General features: G+C 44.0%; 1 protein-coding gene across 1 annotated transcript in view; it reads right to left on the reverse strand.

The window, feature by feature from the left end:
- The window catches only part of CUBN (cubilin), a 277,317-nt gene that overhangs the window by 169,977 nt on the left and 82,178 nt on the right, over nt 1-25,162 (reverse strand). The window contains exon 29 of the mRNA XM_068562017.1: nt 10,226-10,376. Within this exon, the coding sequence (XP_068418118.1) occupies nt 10,226-10,376 (151 nt within the window). The remainder of the gene's footprint in view (nt 1-10,225; nt 10,377-25,162) is intronic.

The following is a 25,162-nucleotide window of genomic DNA, read 5'->3' on the forward strand; positions in this document are numbered from 1 at the left end:
CCAATGGACAAGTGAGGGCAGCGCCATGCCAACGGTCGTGGTGTCCTCTGACCCTCCAAGCTCTGTCCAAGCCTGAGCCATGAGATGATGTTCTGTGATGACAACAGGAAGGGTGCTGGTCTCTCACAGGACACATGCCTCGGGCGTCCAGTCAGCCCACGTGCCCTCTGACTGGGGTCCTGGATTAACCAAACCCTCAAGCGCTCCACCCTCGTCCGACCAATCTATTACGGGGTAGCTATCCTTCGCTTTAATAGCACTTCTCTTGTAAGATCTTTTGCATAACTAAGCCATGGTAACAGATCAGATGATCTCTGTGGTCTATCCCAGCTCAAAGTGTATGATTACAGCAACCATATGTAGCCACTCCAGAGAAAGAACACTTTACGAATGAGGAATAAAGCAGATACTGCGTTGAAGGACAGACAAGCAAACTCAGCTATTTTGAACGAGCTGTTGGCTAAGTACTGCGCTTCACCCCCATCATTGCTATGGAAGAAGGAGCTGGGCAATTCAGTGGGGAGACCTTGGAATGGGAACATTATTTACTTGGGAAAGACAGCACACCTTCTTTCAAAGACAGCCATTATCCTCAGTGGGAATTTAGCTGCAAAATTACCTGCTATAAGCTCTGACCGTCTCTGCGTTGCAATATCATCTCATCTTTTTTGCAATGAAAAATTGTGGGGAAAAATCATTTGCTTGTAAGCAGAGTGCAGCTGTGTAAACACTTGGGAGTTCGACACCACACACTTGGTTGTGTGTCCTCATTCCCTCTTTGAGTTTGGGGAAGTTACTTGACTTCTCTAAGACTCCTCCCTCAGTTTTCTTATCCATAATATGCGGGTGATGATGCTGATTTCAGAGGATTATTAGGAGAAGACAAGAGATCGTATTTTTAAAATGCTAGCCAAAAGGCCCAGCACATGGTAGAAAGATAACACCAACTTTTCAAAAATTATAATATCAACATTTTAAATAATTACTTGGTCCAGTAATAATAAATGAGGTGTCAATTAAGTCAGTGCACCAAGAATTTAAATCATATTTTCGTTCGCTCTTAACATGGTAACGTGGTTTTATTTTTATCACCATTAACGTCTTAAAATAAATTTAAAATTACATTTAGGTAGTATTGATAAGTCTGTATTATTTAGCCTGTGAGTAGTCTGAAAGAATAACTAGAAGGAAAAAAAATCAGGGATAAGGTGTATCAATGTCATTACTTATACAGAGAATACAGAATTAGATTAAATCTTCTAGAATGTAATTACTATCTTACACCAGAGATTCATTCTTGGTTTTGTGAGTCAAGGCCACGGAAGGCTGGCTTTAGTTTCTCTGAATATCCAGCGGCATATACAGAAAAACAGGTCCTTGGATACATAATGTCAGAGACAAGTACGGCATCATTTAAGTAAATGCTCAAAAAGAGAAATCTCTGGGGACAAAAATGATGTCCTACCCTGAACATCGTGTTTATTCTGTGTTGGTTTACTCATTTGGGGCTAAATTTGAAACTGCGAAAAAAAATGCATGGTTTCTTTTTTCACGTTGTACAGAAAAGTGTGGAATCCCCTGGAAAGTATGTGCAGTATCTATCAGGGGTGTTGCTGCTAAGGAACCAGAACACAAACAGAAGATTCAAGAAAGCCCGTCTTTTTGGCCCAAATCTCAAGGACTATTACAAATTGTGCAATATATGATTTGGGAAGGTCATGGTTGTTTGAGGGTTACTTTTTTCTTTTTATAACTGTTTGAAAGAGTAGCAATGGAAATAGAGCTCAACCTCTGCGAACAGTAGTGACGTGGGAATTGGGATGCCAGACTCCTAAAAGGTTGCCACTGGATACGAGACTCAGAGCCAACATTACATGAAGGTCAACTCTGTGTGTTTGTATTTTCCTTTGTTGTCAAGGAGGCAAATAATGTCAGGATTTAGCTTTTCCGCTCATAGTGAAATGTCTGCATAGGTTTAATGCTGCCTCTGGTTACTAGGACCTTGCTGGAAAAATTGTGAAACCAAGGCAAAAAGAACTGCAGGATTTTCTTAGTAAGTGATCATCCCACTTTTACAAACTTATTAACCGATTTTTTTTTCCATTAGCATCATCCATTAAGAACTTCCTTCCAAAAAAGATGTTAAGTGAGAACTTGCCATAAATAAAAATCAGACACAGTATCATAATACAGCAATCTGTGCTTTGGTTCTCCACTAAGACTGTACTCGCTTTCAGTCTCCAGGCTTAAACATTTTCTAAGAGTAACACAAAGATGAAAAGTCCAAAATACCAAATAGGCTGAAGTGGCCAGAATAAGTAGGACAGGATAGAGCATGTATAAATGTGAAAGAAAACCTAGTTAGCAGTTAGGGAAATAACTTTTAAATTAAACAGAACTAATGTTTCTTAAAAGCTTCTCTTTTACTTAAATTTTGACCCAAACTGAACAAGATTTCTTTATCTCATATCACACAACATAATAAGACAATCACAGGAGTCTATGTTTTCCCCATCTGTCTTTACCAAGAGCTTGCTTACAGATTTACTGAACAAAGGGCACATTCTTGATCGCAGCTGAAGTTACCTTAGAGGCAGAGGGGGAGAGGTGTTTTACCACTTCTTTCTCTGTGACATTCTATCACTGCCCAGCAGGAAGTGACACTAGGAGAGAGAAAGGTCTCTGCCCGAGGTGAGGACCAGACCGCGTGATTCACATCCTGGCCTTATGAGCCTGCCGCAGAATCTCTGCTGACCACAATTCAAAAATCACTTTCCTGGCGAGCATCGTACCTCCAGATTCCTGTGAATGTTTGCATCGTGCAGGAGCAGGACTCAGGACAGACAACGGGAAATAAAATCCAAGTTCTTGCGATGGCTCCCATCAATTGGTCTTTGACAACTTGTCCTGCCTCACCTTCTATCCTCCTTTTAGCTCAGCATTTCTCAATCGTTTGTTCATTATTGCCCTTCTAAGGAGGCTTTTGGGATATTTTTTCCCAATTGCTCAAAAAATTTAATATCACAGATATAATATATATCTGCTATGTACTCGATGTATCTGTGCTTTATACATGAAGCATAAAATATTTTCACCCTCCCAAGAAGCAATTTTCACCCCGTTGGTGTGGGTGCTGGGAGCATGTGCTTTAGCTGAAATACTTGCTGGTTGAAAACCTTTGCCATAATCAACCCAAGCCTCCCTGCTTCTGCTTAGAAATGCCTTCCCCTCCCAGATATTTGACTGATTCTTGTTTATTCTTTAAAACTCGGCTCAAGTATCAAAGCGGCCTGGAGGGCCTCTCAAAGTCCCTGTGGCCAGCCTAGGTCTCCTCCCTGCCCCCGCCCCCAGCATCATGGATCATGGATTCTGCACTTGGTTTGTCTGTCTCCCCTACTACTGACCAACTCCCTGAAGTCAAGGATGCTGTCTCCTTCTTCTCTGTTATGGGCTGAATTGTGTCTCCCCCAAAATTAACACACTGAAGCCCTAACCTCCAGTACCTCAGAATGTGACTGCGTCTGGACATTGGGCTACTACGGCAGTGATGAAGCCAGAATAAGGCTCCTAGAATGGACCCCAGTCCAATCTGACTGGCCTCCTTATATGAATAACAAATTTGGACACACAGAGCCATCAGTAGGTTCACACAGACAAAGCCACGTAAGGACACAGTGAGAAGGCTGCAGTCTGCAAGCCAAACAGAGAGGTCTCAGGAGAAACCAAACCTGCTGACACCTGATCTTGGACTTCCAGCCTCCAGAACTGTGAGAAATAAACTTCTGATGTTTAAGCTACTCAATCTGGTATTCTGTTATGACAGGCTGAGAAAACAAATACACCCTCTACATTTTATAAACGCCAAGCCCAGAACCTGGTCATGAATAAATATATGCTGGTTGGTTGGCTGAATGAATGACTGAATGAAAACATGTCCTCGATAACATGCCACAGGGGCCCCAAGTAATCACTACCACAAGATGCAGAACCACAAACTGTTCCCTGAATTACAAAAGATAAAACCTTTGTCCTCAAAGGGTGAACCTCCCAGAAACCCTGGCACACATACTCTAAATCACAAAAGGAATAAAAAACGACAAATTAGAAGGAATTCCCCTGAAAGACCAACAATAACGGAGACTATTGAAATGCCCATGTGAGGGAAAGAACTGAGGGAAGGTTTACGGGAAACGTTGCAGACCTCAAGGAGGTTCTTTGCCAGGGCTCTCAAAATCCATTTTTTAGAAGCGCTTTGATACAGCGCTGTGTGTCCACAGGCGGTCAAGACAGCGCTGGCTCATGTTCAAACCAAGCCAGCCATGCAGGATCAGGATACAGTTTTTATAAACCCCGAGCTGATCTCTGCAAAACCCCCAAGGCTTGAGAAATCTCGTTAATAGCTGAAGGGATGATAAAATGGAACCAGCCCCCATTCAAGAGGCTGATGTCATCTATCTCCCCAAAGAAAAGGCCACGCTCTCCTTTGTGAAAGCCCAGGGTGACGTCACCTCCTGATCCAGGCACTTCGCCCTTCCTCTTGCTGTTCCCAGGTCAGGGGTTTTCTCCCTTTGCAAATGTCACTCTTTCACTCACAAAGCTCCTTGACCTTGCTTTTTTGCCGGATTCCACTGCCAAGTGAAAGAGGGCCCCTGGGAGGCGTGATCAGAAGAGGCGAGGGGTTTGCGCAGCTGGCCGGGAGGCCCTATTCACGCAGCTCGCAGAAAGTTCTATATTCCCTTCAGCAACCCAGATGCAGGTCCCCGAGGCCGGGCCAAACTCAGCCCCCAGACAATGCCGTCAGCGCTGAAAACTGCACACCGTTTAGCCGGACAGGGCAACTGTGGCCATTTCTTTCTTTACAGAGCGGGATTCTCTTTGATGCTTTGCATAAAGGCGACGCAGTGTGGTTAATCTCACACCCGCAACACCCGCTTCAAAGACGCGCCCACAAAGAAAGCCCGATTGTAGATCCGTTTTCGCAAAGCAAATAGAAGATTTGTGTGGGCGACAAAGAGGCACATTTTGTGAGCGGGTTTATTTATTAATTGGCCTCCTGAATGAAGCACATGGGGAGTCTTCCTAGGCAGCAGTGGTCAGGAAATGATGCCACTGCAGATTCTGAGCTTGCGGTGAAGAGGTTTGGGATTTCTCGCTGCATATGTCTGGGAGAGACTGGGAGGGGAAAGAGGGCCTGAAAGGAGATTTGATTCTGGTGAAAAGAGGCTCAGAGTTTAAAGGCACTTGCTCTGGCCGGTGAGGAAGAGCAGCTTCCCGGCCACTGTCAGCCTGTGTGTCCCGGCTCAGCACTGGAGCCTGATTCTGAGATGCGGATCTGAAGAAGCTGCGCTCAGACAATGTTTCTGGATTACCTACACAGACACACGTGCACGTGCACACAGGCACATTCAAGAAGATTTCTCTTTAATTTAAAATTGAGACTAATTTTTAAGCGTATTTTGGACCTTGTATCTGTTTAATATTTATTTACGAATACTATTGAATATTATTATGAATAATAGTCACAATATTATTATGAATATCATTTATTGAATATTTTGTATTCAAATCCCACAACACGCCACGTTGCTTCAGTGCTCCCAGATGCTACTCAAAACTCATTTCTCTGTAAGTCAAAGACAAATATTGCTTATACGTGGAATCTAAAACACACAACCAATATAGTGACTATAACAAAAAAAGAACAGATTCACAGATAGAGAGAACTAACTACCGGTTACCAGTGGGGAGGGGGGAGGGGCACTATTGGGGTGGGGAGGGGAAGGGACAACCTATTGGGTGTAGTACAGGCTCAAGGATGTGTTGTGCAACACGGGGAAGACAGCCAGTATTTTGTAATAACTGTACATGGAAAGTAACCTTTAAAATTGTATAAAAATAAATTTTTAAATGACAAGAAAAAAAAAGAGAACCGAAAACCAACATTTTATTTCAGGTAAACATGGGTTTTTTTTGTATGCACATGTGATACTTCAAGGTCATAAATGCTTCGAAGCTCAACGTCCAGATAATCTCCCGAATAAAGATGCATAAAAAGAAGAAAAAACTCATATTTCTCTGAAATCTGAAGGGTTTACGGGAAACAGAGGGTATGAGCCCGTCCCTGCCCGAGCCCCTAACAGTGAGGGACCCAAAGGCCCCTGCTTCGCTCTCCGGCTCCTCCTGCTGGACCTGTGACAGGACTCCAGCCGCCCTGGACGTGTGGATCCCCCCGCGCACCCTGCTCCCTCCCACCACAGGGTCTTTTCTTCTACTGGGAACCCTTTTCCTTCTCCTATTTGCCGCCTTAGCTCCTGCTTATTCTTAGATTTTAGTTCAGAAGTTGCACCCTCATGCAGGACTGCCCTGGCCTCGTGTGCAGGTCGAATCCCCTTTTGTATGCTCCTGTGGCATCACCACACCGCTAAGTTCACGTCTATTTATGTGCCTCTTGGCTAGATGGCTACTCCTCCCAGTCGCCTGGAAGCTCTAGGAGTGCAGGAACCAGGCCTGGAGCAGGAGTCACACACTGACCGTTCCTTAGCATCTCTGGAAGGAACACAGGGATGACTAGAAATCGGATTTCTGCCTTCAGGTTACCAAGAACCGGTGAGAAGCGAGGGAACCTCTTCCGTTGGAGGCCTCCTCCCTGACCCTTCTCTTTTCTGTCGGCCCCTCTTCCCGGCTCTCTCGAGTTAAAGATGTAGTTCAGATGCCGAGTATAAACTCAGCATTGCGTAGCTATAGTATATGACAGTTAATTTTGCACAGATCTAGACCACTAACAGTCTCCTTCCAGAAGGTTCTTCCCAAGCATAATTTACATCTAGTGGCACAGAGTTAAAAAAAAAAAAAAAAAACTTATTCAGTTCTGGTCCTACCTGGCAAAATTTTGTTGCACAACTCTGGTTCCAAGCTTAGCAAGTTTTCAGCAATTGGGAGTACGTTTTGAAATAGTAGACAGGATACAAGAATAGACAGAGGATGTCTTCGACTCTCCCAAATGAAGACAGATTCCAAATGGGACTGGAAGAAAAAAATTTCCCCAACCAAAACTCAAAGCCGTGCCTAGTGTGTTGGCTGGAGAAACCCAGTCGTCCAGGGCAGCCAATCATGACCAGGAAGTCATACTCCTTAGTGTGGCCTTGGGCTAGTATGGCTACAACAGCCTGGAGGGGAGAGGAAGCAGCGCGCTGAGGAGAAAGATATCACCAGCAAAATAAATCGCTTCTCCTAAAATGCTCCGTCCTAGCTGCATGAAAGAATTACTTAGGGAGCTTTTCAAAATTAGCAGTAGTCAAGGTCCCACTGCAGACCAACGGAATCCTGTTTCCTGGGTTGGAACCCAGGCACCGGTACTTGTGAAAACACCCAGGCAATTCCTGCGTGTATCTCGGGCTGAGGACCGTGCCCCTAGGCCCCGAGCCTCAGTCTCCTGGTTGGCATTTCTTACTTTCCACTCTCTGACTCAGTGTCAGTAGGAGAAGGGCTGGGGCCCCAGTGAGAAAGAACCTTACCGCTTCAGAGATTAGGGAAGAGAAAGCTCTCCGAGTGTGGTCTACAGAGACACGCCAACGGCATCACCTGGGAGCTTTTCAGCAATGCAGATCCATGGGCCTTACCTCAGCCCTCACATCAGGATCTGCACCCTAACAAGATCCCCAGTGACGCATATCCATGTGGAAGCTTGAGAAACACCGTTCTGGAAAATACCCCTTGCCCTTCAGAATCTGGGCCATGTCCCAAGATTTTCCTGTTCCTTCTAGGTCTTTCCACACTGTCTCTAGTTCCCTCAGAGTCAGGCTATTTCTGAATCCCACAATACTAGAGATGGGCTGTATTACAGAGATGAATCAATCCAGCTCCGTCACTTAATAGATCAATAAATTGGCATTCCAAGGTTAAATCTACCTATTTGATGAAAAGGACAATCCGGAACTTCCACAAGCTTAATTATCATCGCTCATGTACTTTGGGAATTTATAACCTGTATTTCAAGTTATAAGTAGCTGTGGCTTACCACTGAATATTTTTAAATACTGAAAAACCCTATACGTATGTTTTAACGAAATATACTCAGGCTCCAGTTCATAATAATAGAACGTCTTACATCCTCAAGTATATAATAGGGCTCTTCGGTTGTGTAAAGCGCTCCGATGCATATAATACACGTACTACGATGTTAAAAACCCTCAACACACATTCACGTATGCTCACCCTGGGCTCACCCCTGATTGTGACAGCAGGACCACAGTTTAGGATGTCTGTGTGTGATTCCAGGTATAACATGGCAACTCCACTCCTCTTTCAAGTTGATTGAATCATAGGAGTGAGCCCTAAGCTCTTGGCCTAGAACTGCTCATATAATATGCACGAGGACTATATTTTTCAGGTCTAGATCACTCTAGGAGAGCGGTCCTCAACTTGACTCGCCAGGGAGACTAGTTAAGACACAGATTATTGGGCTTCCCTTCAGAGTTCGCCATTCCATAGTTCTGGGATGGGGCCTGAGAATTTGCATTTCTCACACATTCTACTGCTGCTTTGGGGGACCAGGGTTTGAGAAGTACTGCCCTGGGGTCCTCTCCCTTTCGACTGGCCCACATGAGGTCAGTCTAGAAGTTTCAGAACTTGTGTTTAAAGCAGATTTTCATCTTCAGAGGAGTGATGATCCCTACCTGTTTTCTGAACCACCAGTTCGTAGGCAGGCTTTTACCTGCCCCTACTCGTTTGGCAGATATGACCCCTGTCCTTGGCTTAGTGCATCACTAGCCCAAGCTTTCTGCTCAGGTTCCCCTCACAGCCCAATCCTCTCCCTCCCCCTTCTCTCTCTGATTGACTCTCCTTCCTTCCCTTCTATCCCCGTCACTCCTTCTCTGCTCAGTGTCAGGGTGAGCCTTAAACCTCATTCTGTCCCACTCCCCCGAGAGACTCCATTGCACCCCGTGACCTGCTTGCCACGCCCAGGTGCAGCCCTTCACCCCTAGAAACTTCCGTCTGCTCCCTCCTTTCTCGTAAGCAATTGGCGGCCGCACCTTCTGAAGCGGTTACCCAAATCCTGTCCACTTGGACTTCACTTCCTGTCTTAACCCCAACAGGATTCAACTCTCCAAGAGCCAGCAACGTCTGAGTAAACGTTCTAAGGCCTGGCACTAGATTACCACGCAGGTTCTGAGGCAGGAGCGGGATGGAATCTGTCCCTGTGCACGGATACTCGGGCATAAAGAGAATGGAAGGAGCCAGGAGGAGCTGAGTCCTGCTTGGAGACAAGATAAGGAGACCATATATTTCCCATTTCTTGAGGGCAAGGAGACCTCCCAAACTACACACGCACAGAAAGGCTCCTCAGGGCTCGCAGAAGGGAGGGGGCGCCAGACCATAATATGTTCTGTCAACTTCCCAGAGACCCTTGAGCTGGAATCCATCTTGGCTAAAAGGTGCACGCGCACACAGGGGAGGGCCCCGCGTCAGACCAAATACGGACTCAGAGCCAGACAAAGCAAGATGATTGGCCGGAGGAGACCCGGAAGAACTGCCCCATATAAGTGATTTAAACTACCCCAGAGGCACGGCTCTCTCTCAACCTGAGCGCACCCGTGCTTTCTCTACACGTATTCCTCTCCTAGTAAACACTTTACCTGCTTCACTGTTTTCCATCTCTTTGTTAAAATTCTTTTTACAGGGGCTTCCGTGGTGGCGCAGTGGTTGAGAGTCTGCCTGCCAATGCAGGGGACACGGGTTCGGGCCCTGGTCTGGGAAGATCCCACGTGCCGCGGAGCAGCTGGGCCCGTGAGCCACAATTGCTGAGCCTGCGCGTCTGGAGCCCGTGCTCCGCAACGAGAGAGGCCGCGATAGTGAGAGGCCCGCGCACCGCGATGAAGAGTGGCCCCCGCTTGCCGCAACTGGAGAAGGCCCTCGCACAGAAACGAAGACCCAACACACCCAAAAATAAATAAATTTTTTAAAAAAGAAGGAGGCTTTAAAAAAAAAATAAAATTCTTTTTACAAAACAGACGAGAGCCGGGGCAGCACTGCGGCCTGGGTTCAATCCCTGGGCAGGGAACTGAGATCCCGCTTCAAGCTGCCACAGCCATGGGCACCCCACAGCCACCGAAGATCAGTTCCACTATTCGTGGATGGTACTGTTTCCAAATATAGAATTGCAAAGGGAACGGTTCTTGGTCAAATAGCAGCTACCAAATACAACTGAGATCAGCAGAGGGCTTACCTTGGATGAACCACTGCATCTGGAATCCTTTCTCATGGTGACCGACCCCGTCGGTATAAAACAGCACTTGAAGCTTGGAGCCCGTGGTGCTCCCTGAGGGTGGAATGTCTGCTCCACAATAGCGCCCCATCCGCCGTGGGCCATCATAGAGCTGCAATCAGAGAGAGACCTCCCAGCGTGAAAACCTACAGGGCTTGTCAGATGGAAAAAGCAAAGTCCACTCATGCAGCAAAAGCTGTTCCTTGGTTCAAAAGTTATGGGTAAATCTACTGAGGTGGGTTGAGTACAGGAATTAAAAATAGATAATTATATACAGAGAGGTCCCTCCAAATTATTGGGTTGGCCAAAATGAACTTTCTGGCCAAGCCAATATAATCCAGGCACAGAAGAAGGAAATGCTGGGCCAGGTGAGATGGGTTCACATATGAATCACACATGAGAGATGTTCAGTGAATAACAGTATTATAACTGTAAGCGATACATTTTTAAAATAAATACTAACTAGAAACAGTTAGACATTTTGGGAAACTCTGAAAGGAAGATACGAAAATTCATCCCACTGAAGAGAACCACAGTTAATATTTTGTTAATACCAGAAGCTTCTCTCACCAACATTTTTTTCATTTGTTTGTATATGTACATATACAAATACGTGTGCAGGGGAATATGTGAATGTGGGTGTGTATCAATTTGGGCTACACATTTAATTGTGTTCCCTGCTTTTCACTAAGCCTGTCACTAAATAGTCTGTGTAAACATTTTTAATAGTGGCACAAAATACTACTAATATGCTGTATTTACATTACAATTCTACTGTTGTTCACTTAGGATATTTCCAACCTGGGGGCCAATAAATACAAGTCTTTGTCTGACAGTTTAAATTTCTCTTAGGAAAGATTCCTATAAAGGGAATGAATGAAAGAGCATGATCTTTCATGGCTCTGGATACATATTATTAAACTTCTTACCAGAAAGTTTATACCAATTTATTCTCCCACCCACAGTTGATGGAAAAATTTTATGACTGCTATTATTTTAAAAACTGGGGCTAATAGTGAAAATTTGTTTTCTTTTTGTAATTGTCTTAATTTGTTACTTTGGGGTTGAAGTTCCTTTCATGTTTATTGGGCATTTCTTTTTCTCCTCTTGCAACTTTTCTGCTGAGGTCTTTGCCCATTTCCCCACTGAGGTACTTATACATCCTGTTGGGTACCCTTTATCTGCCTTATTTCATCAGATACATATCTCCAAACTAAAATAATAAACCTCTCTGCCATATCTCTTCAACTGGAAAAATAATGTTAATCCAAAAAGATTGGCTTCCTCATGACTCAGGCCACTACATTTTCTTTCAATCCCCAAATGTCCACATTAAATGCTTTGTTCCAGTTACCCTTGGGATGAGCTGCCCATTATAAAGAAATGGAAAATGTCTGATCATGGACTTCCTTTATTATTCTCTTGGAGAGCACACACGTGTGAGTGTATGTGCTTGTGTGTGTCTGTATGTAAATGTATCATCTGGATTCAGTAAATTCCAAACTGACCAAATTATTTTTATTTACTGAAATGTTATGATAGGAAATACTGTTTGAAGCAGGTTGATCTGAGCCTGGAAAACTTCTTAATCAAATTCTACAAAGCCCCTCCACGGGGCCTTCCCCAATCCCTGTAGCCGGTCATAGATTAGTTTTCCTTTGAAACCCCTCAGCTTTTCATTTGTGCTTCTTTGTGGAAAGGGTCACATTCTGGTGATAGGCATGTGTGTCTCTCTCCCCTACTGATTACGAGTTTCCTTAGAGCCCAGACTACCTCTTACATCCCCTCACAGCCTAGCACAGGGCTTTGTCCAGGGCGGGTTCCCAGTAGAGCTTCAGTGAAGGAAGACAGCCATCTCCCCGACAGCTGCGCTGATTTTCATGGCACTTCGTCTGCACTGTTACTTTAACGCTGCACAGTTAGATACATGTTAGGGTCTTACAGCCCTAAACTTCAGCATGCTCTTTTCAGGCAGCAAAAGGTCTGCATCCTTTGTGGCCACTCTGCAGAAGGGCCTTGTTCAAGGTCATAATCAAAATCGCAGATTTCTAAATTTGGCTCGTCTCCCTGAGTTCTCAAAACGGGCTGCGGATCAGCCGTCCATTTCTGTGCGATGCGGGGAAGGTCAGTTGAGATTCAAAAAGAGAAACTCGGAAGTCCGTTATATCACTCACCCTTAAGTACTAAACTTAAGCATTTTATGCAGATGATAAAGATGAGGTTTAGTTTTCAGACCTGTCCCTTCAGCTTCCTTTTAATTTTTTAAATACTGCCGCTTTGAATATGTGCATTTATTATCAAACTTCTAATACTGTAGATGGTTGACAGAAGACATAAGGAGGGAGCGAAAATGAGAGAAGGAATAAAGCCACATAAAAAGAAGAGGAAACGAAAACGGCCCTCCACCTCCCATCTCCAGACCCACCATCCACTGCAGGAGGTGGAGGTGGGGGAGGAGTCTATACAGTAATCTGTTTATTCCTAAACTACTGCTTCACTGCAGGGCATTTATTTCAGCCACAGAGTTTCTATTAGACCTAGGGTACGAATTCCAATTCAAAACTAATTAGTACAAAAATAAACCTACTGTTCTCAAGCCGAAGCATAATAAACAAGAAATCGCTCTACTGTTTTCCACTCCAAAAGGCTCATTCGAAACTTTGGATTGTGCTGCAGTGACCAAAACTTTAATTACTTCATCTTTATCCAACAAAACATGAGGTAAGATTTCTCTAGAACTATAATTGCCTTAAGCTTCACGGATCTTCTGAAAAACTAGATAGCAACATTTCGAGGAGCCATATTTTAGATTCTGTGCACGGCCATAAAGAGTATAGTGCTTTCGCCTCCCAGCTCAGCAAGGTTAAGAAACGTGACATTTTCACGTGACTTGGAGGGGATGTTTTTTTCTTCCTTCCGGATGGAATTACTTCACTGAAGGAGAGCCCCTGATCCCAGTGGTTCTTAAATAACACACTGTGAATGGAATGGGGGTTGGGGGCAAAGGGAGTGGGTCTGGGGGGAACAGTGGTGAATAACAAGCAGTTTCTTTTTGCCTTTGGAGGGAAGAGAATGATACATTGAAATAAACATCAAATAGACGTTGATGAAAATACTTAAATGTAATGTCAAATAAATTAATGACTTAATTAGTGTGGAAAAATACCTCTCTAGAAGAAAAAAATCCCATACCCCTAATTTTATGTCCTTCTAACGTTTACACTTAATTAAATCAGGGGTTTTTGTTTATACTCACGCAGATGGCTAAGGTCACCTCAACAATTCATTCCTGCGTAAATTTACCACCCAAAAAGGAACAGTCATCTTTCAAAGTACACAAATACCGGTTACCATGGAAACCAGTGGGTGCCTCCTGCTCCTGATGCTGTTTTCAGAGCCGAATGTTAACCACAGGCCATCCCAGCTGCGACTCACTGGGGCTGCTGGCCAGCATGTGGCTCCGTCCCGCTAAGGGTACCATTGCCGGCTTTCAGAAAGCCCCAAGATTTACCCCATCTGAACAGTATTTGAGGCCTTGAGTCCATAGGAAGGAGACTAGCAGAAACTAAGAAGTGAAAGACTGAGATTCTTACTTTGAATATGAAGATCGAATTTGTATAACTGTGTTTAGAGGTTTGGGTTTTTTTTAATACTTGAAATGCTGTTGACATTTTCAAGTTGCCATTTAATGTACCTTCAGACGTGGATACGTGTACGTACAAAACCTGCTGTGTAGAATCTTTTCAGTTATCCTCTTCAGGAGGAGATTCGTTCAGGGTTTTTGTGTTTTAGATCTTCCACCCCCGCGCCACCCTGAAACAGCTCAACCGCTCTTACGACACTCGAAGAGGAAGGAAATCTCTTGCAGAAGTCTCGCTTGCCAATTTCTATCTACTTCCTTTGCATGGGTTTGATAACTTGGTGCACGCACAGTTGATGAGACCATTAGAGATTTCTGACTACGGCTGCAACATGAAATGATCCGTGGACTCCTAACTAGTATGGACCCATGCATACAAAATGGAAGACAGAAAACCAAAGACATATCACTGACAGAGTGAGATTTTTGTAGGATTAAGGTTTTTGTAGGTACTTTACGAATCACTGGAACTCAAGTCTGGAGAAACCCAAGGTCAGCTAATGTGTAACCTGTTCCCTCCGCAAGAATCAACTTTATGAACTGCAATAACCCTCAGAACAGAAATGTGCTTTTCAAGGGCCTCTTTGCTGCTAAATGGTTTTATGATTTTGAAGATTTGTGACCCTAATGAATGAAATTATAACTAATTGTCTCCTATCTCAGTTTGGGATGTACAGATAGACTTCTTTTCTAAACCCACTTTAGAATCACAGTGAGTAACAACTAAAGCTCAGCCCTTTCTATTTTAGATCAGCATCGAATTCACACTTTTTCTAACTACTGTTTTTCCTATTTACTTGAAATTTTTCTGGAAGAAAAACATTTTTATAGTGGAGGTTTAATCGTAAGAAGAATTAAATATAGTCCATATAAAGAAATTAAATCGAGTTTCTTTGAGATGATATCATCAAAATATGGAGAAACTTCTGGAAAAAAATTTTGGTCCAGTTCCTATTACAAATCTTTAAAAACCCCAAAAGAACTTTATCCTTTAGAGTTTAATATGTAATTGAAATAATTCATCTGCCGTGAGGGAGAATTCTAGGTATAGTAGAGAATCCCTGATAGTTTTAGAGAGGAAAAATTCTGGTCAATGTAAAAGAAGAGAGTTAAATTTCTGAGAACTATACTCAGTGAGTTCACAGAGTGGCTTTTTGAAGTCAGTGTCACTAGTAGAAGATTATATTTCAACTGAGAGCAGGACAGTAATTTTACCGTAGGAACACACTAGAGTATATTCAATGTGGTCAGTGTCAGGCTCTAGATTCAAAGTCCAGTCGAGCTCTAAAATTTGCTTAGAATATAATCTTGTGAAATTTACTTAACCTCCATAAGCTAAGATTTCTTTGTAAACTTGGCATCTTAATGGTACTTATCTCATAGGGTTGTTGTGCTTAGCAAATGAGACAAACCAGGTAACAGGTTGAGGATGAGTCCTGGCATATGGAAAGTACCCCAGATGTTATTGTAACTCTTGGTCAGAGGCAAAGGGAACCAACGTTGTTTCTAAAAAAACCATACCAGAAACGGTTTTGAGAGAAAAAATATGATGGGTAGGTAGAAAGAACTTGCACTGACTCACGTGAAATATTTCTCAGAAACCATCCCTGGCAGACCAGGCGGGGAAGCAACAAATCAGTGAATCACTTGTGCGGAGATGGATGGCCGTCAGGGGCAGCGTGTTGCTATGACGACCTGGCTTTGTGTGTGGGGTGCAGAGCCCAGTGCAGATCATACAGTGGGGCAGACTGACCATGGAGCGTGTGTCTGAGTGGAGGGAGATGGTGGATCATGGCAGGGCTGGGTGGCGAAGAGGACACTGGGAAATCTGTCAAGGCTGCCCTGGTGAGCGGATCAGGGAGAGACCACTGGTAAGCAAAGTGGCTCTACCTGTGTTTTTTCCTGTTGCAGCCCCCTCTCCCCTTTCCGTCCGGCCAGCCTGCAGCTCTGGCCGCTTGGCCCCTGGAACTCCAGAGGAGTGGGAACTGGTGAATTCTTGGAGCACCTCTTCCGATTTTCCCCACCCAGAAAACAACTGTGCCAGGAACTATGGGAACCGCTTTATCAGAACAGCTGTTGAGAACATGGTTGTCCAAGTTTACAAACAAATCTCCTGCGTAAACTTGGAACTTTCAGAGTTTACAATACATTTGAAGGGCTTTGAAATGTTCCTGTAACAACAGGAGAAATTGCCAAGCAAGATTCATCCAGTAGGGTAAAAGGCTCCCATTGTGGGTGAGAAGAGCCTCAGGGGGTAAAAAAAAGAACCCCATTGTGGGAGGTAAATTAGGCAAATGTTTAAAGGAAAGCACATCAGCAGAGCATGGTAGGCTCCAGAGGGCTCCGTGATGGCCCTGGGAGGTGAAGGCTCCCCGTGAGACACCGGGGCGCTGGCAGTGCCCTCGGATACAGAGGCACACATCTCCCCCGGCCCGGGAAAAGCCGCACTGCCATGTGCTGCAGGCTGCAGCAGGAAGCACGAGGTACCATCTAAAAGGAAACAATGACTCAGTGCTGGGCTTTGTAGACCAAGAAACACCACTGAAAGACCACATTCTGAGTTATTTTGTGTCACTCTGAATTAGAGGTCTGTCTCAAACACAGACCACAACGTCTCCTTTCCATGGGGTGGCTAGTTGCTGTGCCCTCTTCATAGCGCATTGATACTTATTTTTGCTTTCTACGTATTACTTATTTTAGAAGCCACAAAGGCCGATTTGGGTTTGTTTGTTTGTTTGTTTAATCACGGATGTATGCAAAGGTTTAACCACAAAGATGTTTTATCTCAGCATTGTTTATAACAGTGGAAATGTGCAAAGATTCTATGTGTTTTACAACAAGAATGGGTGGCTGCATTGTGATGGTGGAAGATTCGATGTTGCAAATGCTGTGGTGTAACAAGGAGATAAATAAACAACAAGGAGAAACATTCGCAAGCTACTGTTACCTGTAAAAAAGTCATTATAGAACAGTATGTACAAAATGATCCCCTTCAAATATTAAAATAAAATAAATATATAGGATGGAACTACAGGAAATAAGTACCACCAAATATTCTCAGTAATGATGTAATTTAGGTTATTTTAATTTTATCTAGGTTTTCCTGTATCTTGCAAAATGTCTGCAAAGACTGTACTCCTGTGTAATCAGGTAAGTTTATTTTTAAAGCACTGTCTCTGGGGACCTACTGACATAGCAATGTAGATGTGCCCTGGTAGTGTTTCTCCAGTGTCAGAATTCCATACCCTTTTAGGTTCTCAGATACCCAGCTGGTCTACTGAAAATATTATATTGTCTGTCTCCATAATCTTTTTTATGTGTCTCAAGATGATCCATGAAAATTAGCCCATTAAAATGTTATTATATAAGGTAAACTCCTCCAGCATTAATTCAAAACCATATTTTGTCCCCAATCCTTCCTTTTTTAATCATAACTAGGTTTTTATTATTAATTAGACTAATTCGTTATTAGAAAAGCATTCTTTCAGATGTTCAGGGACTAAAGAGCTCTCACAAACATAAGTTTTGATAGTCACTGATGGACCAGTAAGTGCCTAATTCCCTCCCTAATGGGAAGTGAAATGCTTTGAAAGCCAAGCATATTCTCCCTCGTATGTACATGAACATTTAATTCCATGAACCGCAGACTTCCGTCTGCCAACTCTACCGCTACTGTGAAGCACTCAACATTTTAAAAAAAATTATTCTGCCTCTTAAAAGCCTAACCATCTGCTACAGATGGACTCAGAAACAGGGAGGGACCTATATAGCACGGCATGAAATCCTAGAACCTGGAGCTGGAAGGACCAAAAGCCCTGCCATGCAGACTCTTCCCCAATTGAGGGAGGGCGGGAGAAGAAAGCCTGTTCAATACATAAGTACGTGTAAGAACTGAAGGGTCAAGATGTCATTTTTGAAAAAATTCTGAAATGTTGCAGGTGGAAATTGTTCCCATTGTAAAAAATAGTCATCAGTGTAATTAACTGAAATCCACAACAATGACCACTAAGTTTTGAATCTAGCCTCCTGCTTCATGCCGTGTGTCTGTTGGATGGTGGAAGAGACCTTGCATGCACTCGATGCCTGTGGTCTGAGAAGCAGAGCTAGGTGAGGACCACCAGGAAAGGAAGTGTGCATACAGCAATTTCAAGTTTTGAGCATCAAATGGAATTTTCACTGGCTTGCGGGTAGTGTGGAAATTATTGGTAGGTCTGATTATTATTTATCCTGATCCTGTCCTTCATGTTTGAGAGGATACTGAGAGGGGAAACACACAGTTTCTTTTGAATCTGAGAGCAAAGGCTCTCTTTTGAAGGCTGCTGTATTTGCCTCCTTAACTGCAGCAAATTAATGCAATCACATGAAAATTCTTCATTGTGAGGGATGGCGACAGATGATCAGCATTTTCCTCTGAGGAAAGGGATTTTGATCACACTGAAACAAACATCTCTCCTTTTAATTTTTTGTAATTAAAAAAACTCACATTTTACTTGGGCATTTTACTTGGGAGTCTTAAAATTCTTCTAAAACGCTTCTTGTTGCACTTAATGACACTACGAAGTATTTGGCTTAATTAACCAATGGATACGCTTCATTCTAAACTCCTTTTGAATCATGATCCTGCTTCGTCCAATGCTAGATTCATATCCGGTACAGAGTCTTCAGCTGAATTGTTTGGCACACTGTTTTCACTTTCTATGTGTGGTTTTGAACAGCGGTTGTCCTTAGAATTGAAATAGCTTATCTCTGAATTCTAAGCAAAATGCCAGGCATCCTAGAAGCAAACTTCCTCTGACAGACAGTTCCAGGAAACATGACTCATCTGCCCAGGAAGTGTGCCATGGAAGTGCCATGATAACAGAGTCAGGGCAGATCCATCGCTGCTAAGACATCAGATCTCCTCTGCTTCTCTGCATTTCTCCAGCCAGCAAACGGGATTTTAACTACTCCACTCTTCGATTCAGATACCCAGGCCCTGTGGCTTTTGGAGGAAATCTGCGAGGCCAGGGAAAGGGAGCCCTGCTTTCAACAGGTGGGTCCAATCTACACTAATCACGCTGGGAAGGCTGCTTTGGAAATCAAATAACCCATGAAATTGCGTTTATGTTTAAGAAAATAATAAATAACATTCATTAGCACTTACTCTGTGCTGAGTATCACTCTAAGCCCTTTCCATGTATTACCTAATTTAAAATTCCTAGGGGCTTCCCTGGTGGTGCACTGGTTAAGAATCCGCCTGCCAGTGCAGGGGACACGGGTTCGAGCCCTGGTCCAGGAAGATCCCACATGCCGCGGAGCAACTAAGCCCATGCACCACGACTACTGAGCCTGTGCTCTAGAGCCCGCGAGCCACAACTACTGAGCCTGCACTCTAGAGCCCACGAGCCACAACTACTGCGCCTGCACTCTAGAGCCCGTAAGCCACAACTAGGGAAGCATGCTGAGCCCGCATGCCACAACTACTGAAGCCTGCACACCTAGAGCCCGTGCTCCACAACAAGAGAAGCCACCGCAATGAGAAGCCCGCGCACCGCAACAGAGAGTAGCCCCCGCTCACAGCAACTAGAGAAAGCCTGCGCGCAGCAACAAAGACCCAACCCAGCCAAAAATAAAAAAATATAAATAAATTTATTTTTTAAAATAATAAAATAAAATTCCTAGCAGCTCTATAATGCAGATAACATTTTTATCCCCATTTTAGAATTCTGAAAACAGGTATAGAGAGGTAATTCAACATTTTGAAAGGCATCAACAACTCGAGAAGAATTGTTCTTGTTTCCTTCATTGGTAATTATTTAAAAAAAAAAAAAAAGAATTGTTAAATTCAAAAATACAGCAAAGTCCTTATTCTCTGTGATAACAGAGAGTGACAAAAATAATTTTTTAAGTAACAGTGATAACACCCAAAACTCCTGTTATTCAATGGAATCAACAGTTTCTTCATTATATTTCTTAATAGAGCTTGGAATAAAATAAGTGGACCAAAATGTTGGCTTTATCATTTATATTTACCCTTTGTGAGAATTGTCAAATGCATTAGTGAAGCAGGCTGTAGACAGAAAGCAAGAGGAAAATTAAATGTCTTGAGAAATGAACCGTTATTTATATCTCAGCCTAAAGAACTGAATGCTCTCTATTTAGGAATTTCTTTATACCTGACTAAGGTGCTGGGGCAAATAATGACATTATGTAAGTGTTTACTATGTGCCAGTCTCTTTATATATAAAAACTCTTTTGTGCTGACTATCCCATTTTACAGATGGGGAAAGTGGGCCACTTAGAAGCTAAATAACTTGCTCAACATTTCCTGGCTAGATAGCGGCGAAGTCCGGGTTTAAACCCAGGCTACCTGGCTCCAGAGTCTATACTATACGAAACTAAACCGGTGCCGAGACTACTGAGCAAGATTTCATGTTCTACTGTGGAGCCTGAGTGCCTGCAAGACATCCTCTAGTGAGTGAGCAAGATGAGCTACTAAATCTTAGTTTATTATTAGCATCCACAACAGTCTGCAGATAGAAGAGAGCTGGCCTGAGCAGTTCAAATTCCAGGGAACTCCCCAAGAACAACAGAAAGATCAGTGTCTGGAGCCACTTCCAACTGTGGTTTATCTTTAAACCAGAAAGTTGGGAAACTGAGGTCATTGTTTGTGAGATGTGTACAGAATCAGCTGTGTCTTCATGAGACCAGCAGTGTTGCAAACACAGACATCTGTGGACACTTCGCTTATTAGAGAGGATGCAAAGTCTTTAAAAGCATAAAAGAAGTCAAAGTCCTCCCAAGAGCTGAATGGTGGAGGAAGGACACTTGGAAGAGAAAGAGAACAGACTCTGAACTTTTGGAGCCAAACAGACCCAGGCTGTGCCTGGGAGAGGAAGTCAGACCTCAGGAGGGAGGGACGGCCACTCATAACCGACGAGTCACGAGGAAGGGAGACGACTTGTCCAAGAGATGGAGAAACAACGTCCTGACAGGTAGGAGGAAGAATCTGAATGGTCAAGAGGGAGTCATCCTCTCTGTGGGATGAGCATGGGGGAGGAATAATAAACATTTCTGGAGTACTCATACTTGCCAGCCGTGCAGATCGCTTTATTTGATCTTATAACAACTTCGTGAGTAGCTGTAAGTATTTTTGCCATTTAATACATGAGGGAGCTGAGGAAGCCAGAGGTTAAATTCTGTGCCCAAGGTCACAGCTAGTGAGGAAGAGCAAAGCTTTGAACCCAAGTGGACTTCAGAGCCTGCCGGTTAGAGCGACCTGGGTCCATCACCTCCTGGCAGTGTGATCTTAGAGTGAGTATTGTTGCTTACCTGAGGCCCAGGTCTCCTGTCTGTAAATGAACACAAAACTACCCAATTGCTAAATTATCCTAAAGATAAGCAATAATTATCTATCAAGGTGTCCATAAGAGTGGCTGGCACATGGTAGACATTGATTACTATAATTCTTTTTTCTTAAATTTTTATTGGAGTATAGTTGATTTAAAATGTGTTATGATTACTGTAATTCTCAAAAGAGACGTTTGAGATGTGAAGGAGAATCTTCTTCTAATCTCTCATGAACTTGAACATTTTGCTTCTTTGTATGAGAATGGAACAAAATGGGAACAAAATTTTGGAAAACATCTCTAGAATAATGTTTCCCTAAGAATGTTCTGTGGATTACAAATGTCCAATAGGTGTTAGAATTCTGGGCAAAGACGGAATCCATCTGGAATGTTGCCTTTCGTGTCCCCCTGAGTGTCTCCGCCCTGAGGGAGGCCCCTCTGCCTCTCCTGGTTGTTGCTCTGCATGCAATTCTATTAGGCTGTATCCTGATGTCTTTCTTTTCGTCGTGTTACCACGCCCACCCCATCCGGTGTTCGTCCAATTCGGTTGATTCTACCCCCCAGGTGCTCTCAAACACCTCTGTCACTGACACGTTCTCCCTCCACAGCCGTGTGAAGGACTGGCCATCTCGCACCTGGCCTGCAGCAATCCTCTCTCTGAATCCCCAAAGTCCCTCTTACGCCTCCCGTTTATTCTCAAAGCCAGACGGTGGCAAAGTGCCCACCCAGCACGCTGTCTCTGCTCACACTCGTGCAAGATCTCGTGCTGCCCCAAGCGGTCACTGGAACCCTGCACCTGCGCACAGGGCTCTAAGCTGCAGGTCCCTGCCCACCTGGGAGCCTCACCCTCGGCCTCAGACACCACGCTGTGTCCTTTCGGTTCTGACAGATGTTCTCCTCGACCCGACTCGAGCCAAGCTCCTCTGAGCCTTCCTCTCAACTAAGCCTCAGCCTTGGCCTATAGAGAATGCAGAGTCTCAGCACAAAGGATTTCATCCACTTATTCTCCCCAACTTAAAGGACCTTAAACAAACACGAACGTAGTTTCTAACAGCTCAAGGTCACATCCCCAATATGACCCCAGCCCCCCTCAAAGTGCCTGCCTGAGAAAGCTCAAGGCCGCCTAAAGGATTTACTGTTTGTTCCAGCCAACACCTGAGGATAGGCCCCTGACCACCCTTTCTTGGAGCACATTCTAAAAGGGGCTTCAAATTGTGAATCCTTCTCCTGTCCTTTTGAGATGTATTATATATGTATCTCCTACAACTCAGAGTGTCTTTCTCAAGGATCTCAACTCCATTCCTTTGAAATGAAACCATTAGGAAGGACAGGCCCCTTGCCTCCCAGTCTCTGTGAGAGGATTGAATCCTTACCTCCATCACTGCCAGATACAGACACAGAGGCCTAACCACACTCATAGTGACCAACGCTCGCTAGTTTTTCACATCCCTGGCTCTGCTCGAGGCCCCGCTGGTCCCCTCCCAGCTCCCTGATTCTCCCTTTAAAAGACCCGGTCATCTCTGTACAAACTGAAGTTCAGTTCAGTTCATGCCGGACCTGCTTCCCTGTTGCAGGAGCATAACACTGATTAAAATATGTTCTTTCCACTTTAACTAGTGTCTGGTTTTGTTTACCTTTGACAGTTCCTCAAACGCAACTTCCCTTAGTGAAACCTACAGCTCCCGGACACCTTGCTCGGTTACCCTTCCCCAGGGATGCCTCCTCTGACCCACGGATGAGCCGGGCCCTCTTGCTTCGTGTCTCTGGAGCCCCCGATAATATTCCCTGATAGCACTTCACACAGCTTGTGACTAACTTTCTATTGTGTGATCAATTGAGATCTGTCTCCTCCATGAAAACAAGGAAAACTGATGCTAGAACGGTTTTATTTCCGCGGCCTATGCGTCTAAATTATACTTGAATGACTGAATGAGTGGATAAATGAATGAATGATGCATATGTAGGATGGTAATAGCCTGAGGAAGTACTACACAGCAAAAACAGAACAAAACAACTGACCCTGTTACATTGTGTTTGATACAGCATTTCCCAAATGTATTAGAATTTAGGTCTCTTTGTTTGTAAAACATCTGTCAACACGTGTGGCAGAGAGAGCTAAGTGGTTTCCCCAAATCAACTTCCCCTTTGTCTGGCTTCCTGAATCACTATGTGGAAAGCAAAGGAATACCTGCATTGGTCTCTAACATGATTGAGAAATAAACTTGTATTGTACTAAGCATCTAAGAATTGCCAAGTTCTCCATAAAACAGCTAGTATTCCTTAACTAATTACAATAGCTTGTGGGTCTGATGTTGCACAGTTGCAGTTATGGAAAATGCTGCTCAGGCTGCAGACTTAGCAACATGGATATAGGACTGGAAGACTGAGGGACATTAGTCATGTTTTCATCCATTTTTTTCATTAGCAGCGGCTTATTTAGTCACTGAAAGGAGGACATGGAAGTGCAATAAGCAATGATATAAACATCTGGTGAACAGGATGACATCAGAAAGAGGAGTTGGCAAGAGATGAAGTGAATCTCACAAAGACTAGAGGGAAATGCATTTGACAGAAGTCACTGACATAACCGAGGGGACTTGAAACGGACATTAAGTGGAAAGGGGAAGGCATCAGAAAGATGTGAAAGGATGTCATGCAAGATGATAGTGGCAAAGGTGCCAAACAAAGAGAGTGGAGGAGGAAGTTTAGAATCAGAATTCACACATTGTAAAGTGAATCTGACATTTTTATGTAATGAGATAAACATAACAGTATCACCAGGCCTTGGTGAGTCAAAGCATATAATTCAGCTGTAGCAATGGAAAAGGAAGACCTACTGAAAAAGAAACACGTAATAGCACTCGAAGGTATCTGTTAAGAAGATACCTATTAAAATACTTACAGCTTCCCAGGAGAGAGCTTTGAAGTGAGGATAAAATGTGCTGTCACGATGGACGTGAACGACAGACAGCGGTCTCAGCTCCTGGACTGAGGCTTCGGTGGGGTTTGCTCTGTTGGGATTCCTGGGGATTTTGACTGAGTGGGGCTGGGGTGGGGTCTGCGAATACACTTTTCTAACAAGATCTCCAGATGATTCTCCAACGCAGCCAGTTATGGGGATTTTATCCTCCACCATCAGCTTCTCCCTCAGCAGAAGCTTTAATTTTTTTTTTTTTTTTTTTTTTTTTGCAATGGAAGCATATCAACACTAGTGGAGCAAAAAGACACACAGGAATGGCAATGGGCAGATGTCCTTCCAGACACCTCTCAGGTGTCTTGTTCTTAAAAAAAGCATAGCATTTGCTGAATTCTTTATATGCTGTCCTCTGTCAGAAAGTAAAGAGTGAAGAGAAGTGCTCTCATGGACGAATCCTGACCAGCAGAGAAGTGGTTGTTACTGTAGAAGTGACCAAAACGTTAGGAGAGAGTGATCAACTTCCCTAGAGCCTGTGATAATGGGACACATCAGTCATGAGCCTGAGGTTTGAGAGAGTGAGACTTTGCAAGGAGATATGAGCCCAGGGACCAAAAACAATTTAAAAATTAAAAAATAGGGACTTCCCTGGTGGCGCAGTGGTTGAGAATCCGCCTACCAATGCAATCCCTGGGCCAGGAAGATCCCACATGCTGCAGAGCAACTAAGCCCGTGTGCCACAACTACTGAGCCTGTGCTCTAGAGCCAGTGAGCCACAACTACTGAGCCCGTGCGCCACAAGTACTGAAGCCTGCATGCTCTAGGGCCCGTGTGTCGCAACTACTGAACCCGCGTGCTGCAGCTACTGAAGCCTGCATGCCTAGAGCCCGTGCTCCGCGACAAGAGAAGCCACCACAGTGAGAAGCCCGCATACTGCAACGAAGAGTAGCCCCCGCTCACCACAACTAGAGAAAGTCCACATGCATCAATGAAGACCCAACACAGCCAAAATCTTT

Source organism: Eschrichtius robustus, chromosome 1, assembly GCF_028021215.1.
Source record: "Eschrichtius robustus isolate mEscRob2 chromosome 1, mEscRob2.pri, whole genome shotgun sequence".
NCBI lineage: Eukaryota > Metazoa > Chordata > Mammalia > Artiodactyla > Eschrichtiidae > Eschrichtius > Eschrichtius robustus.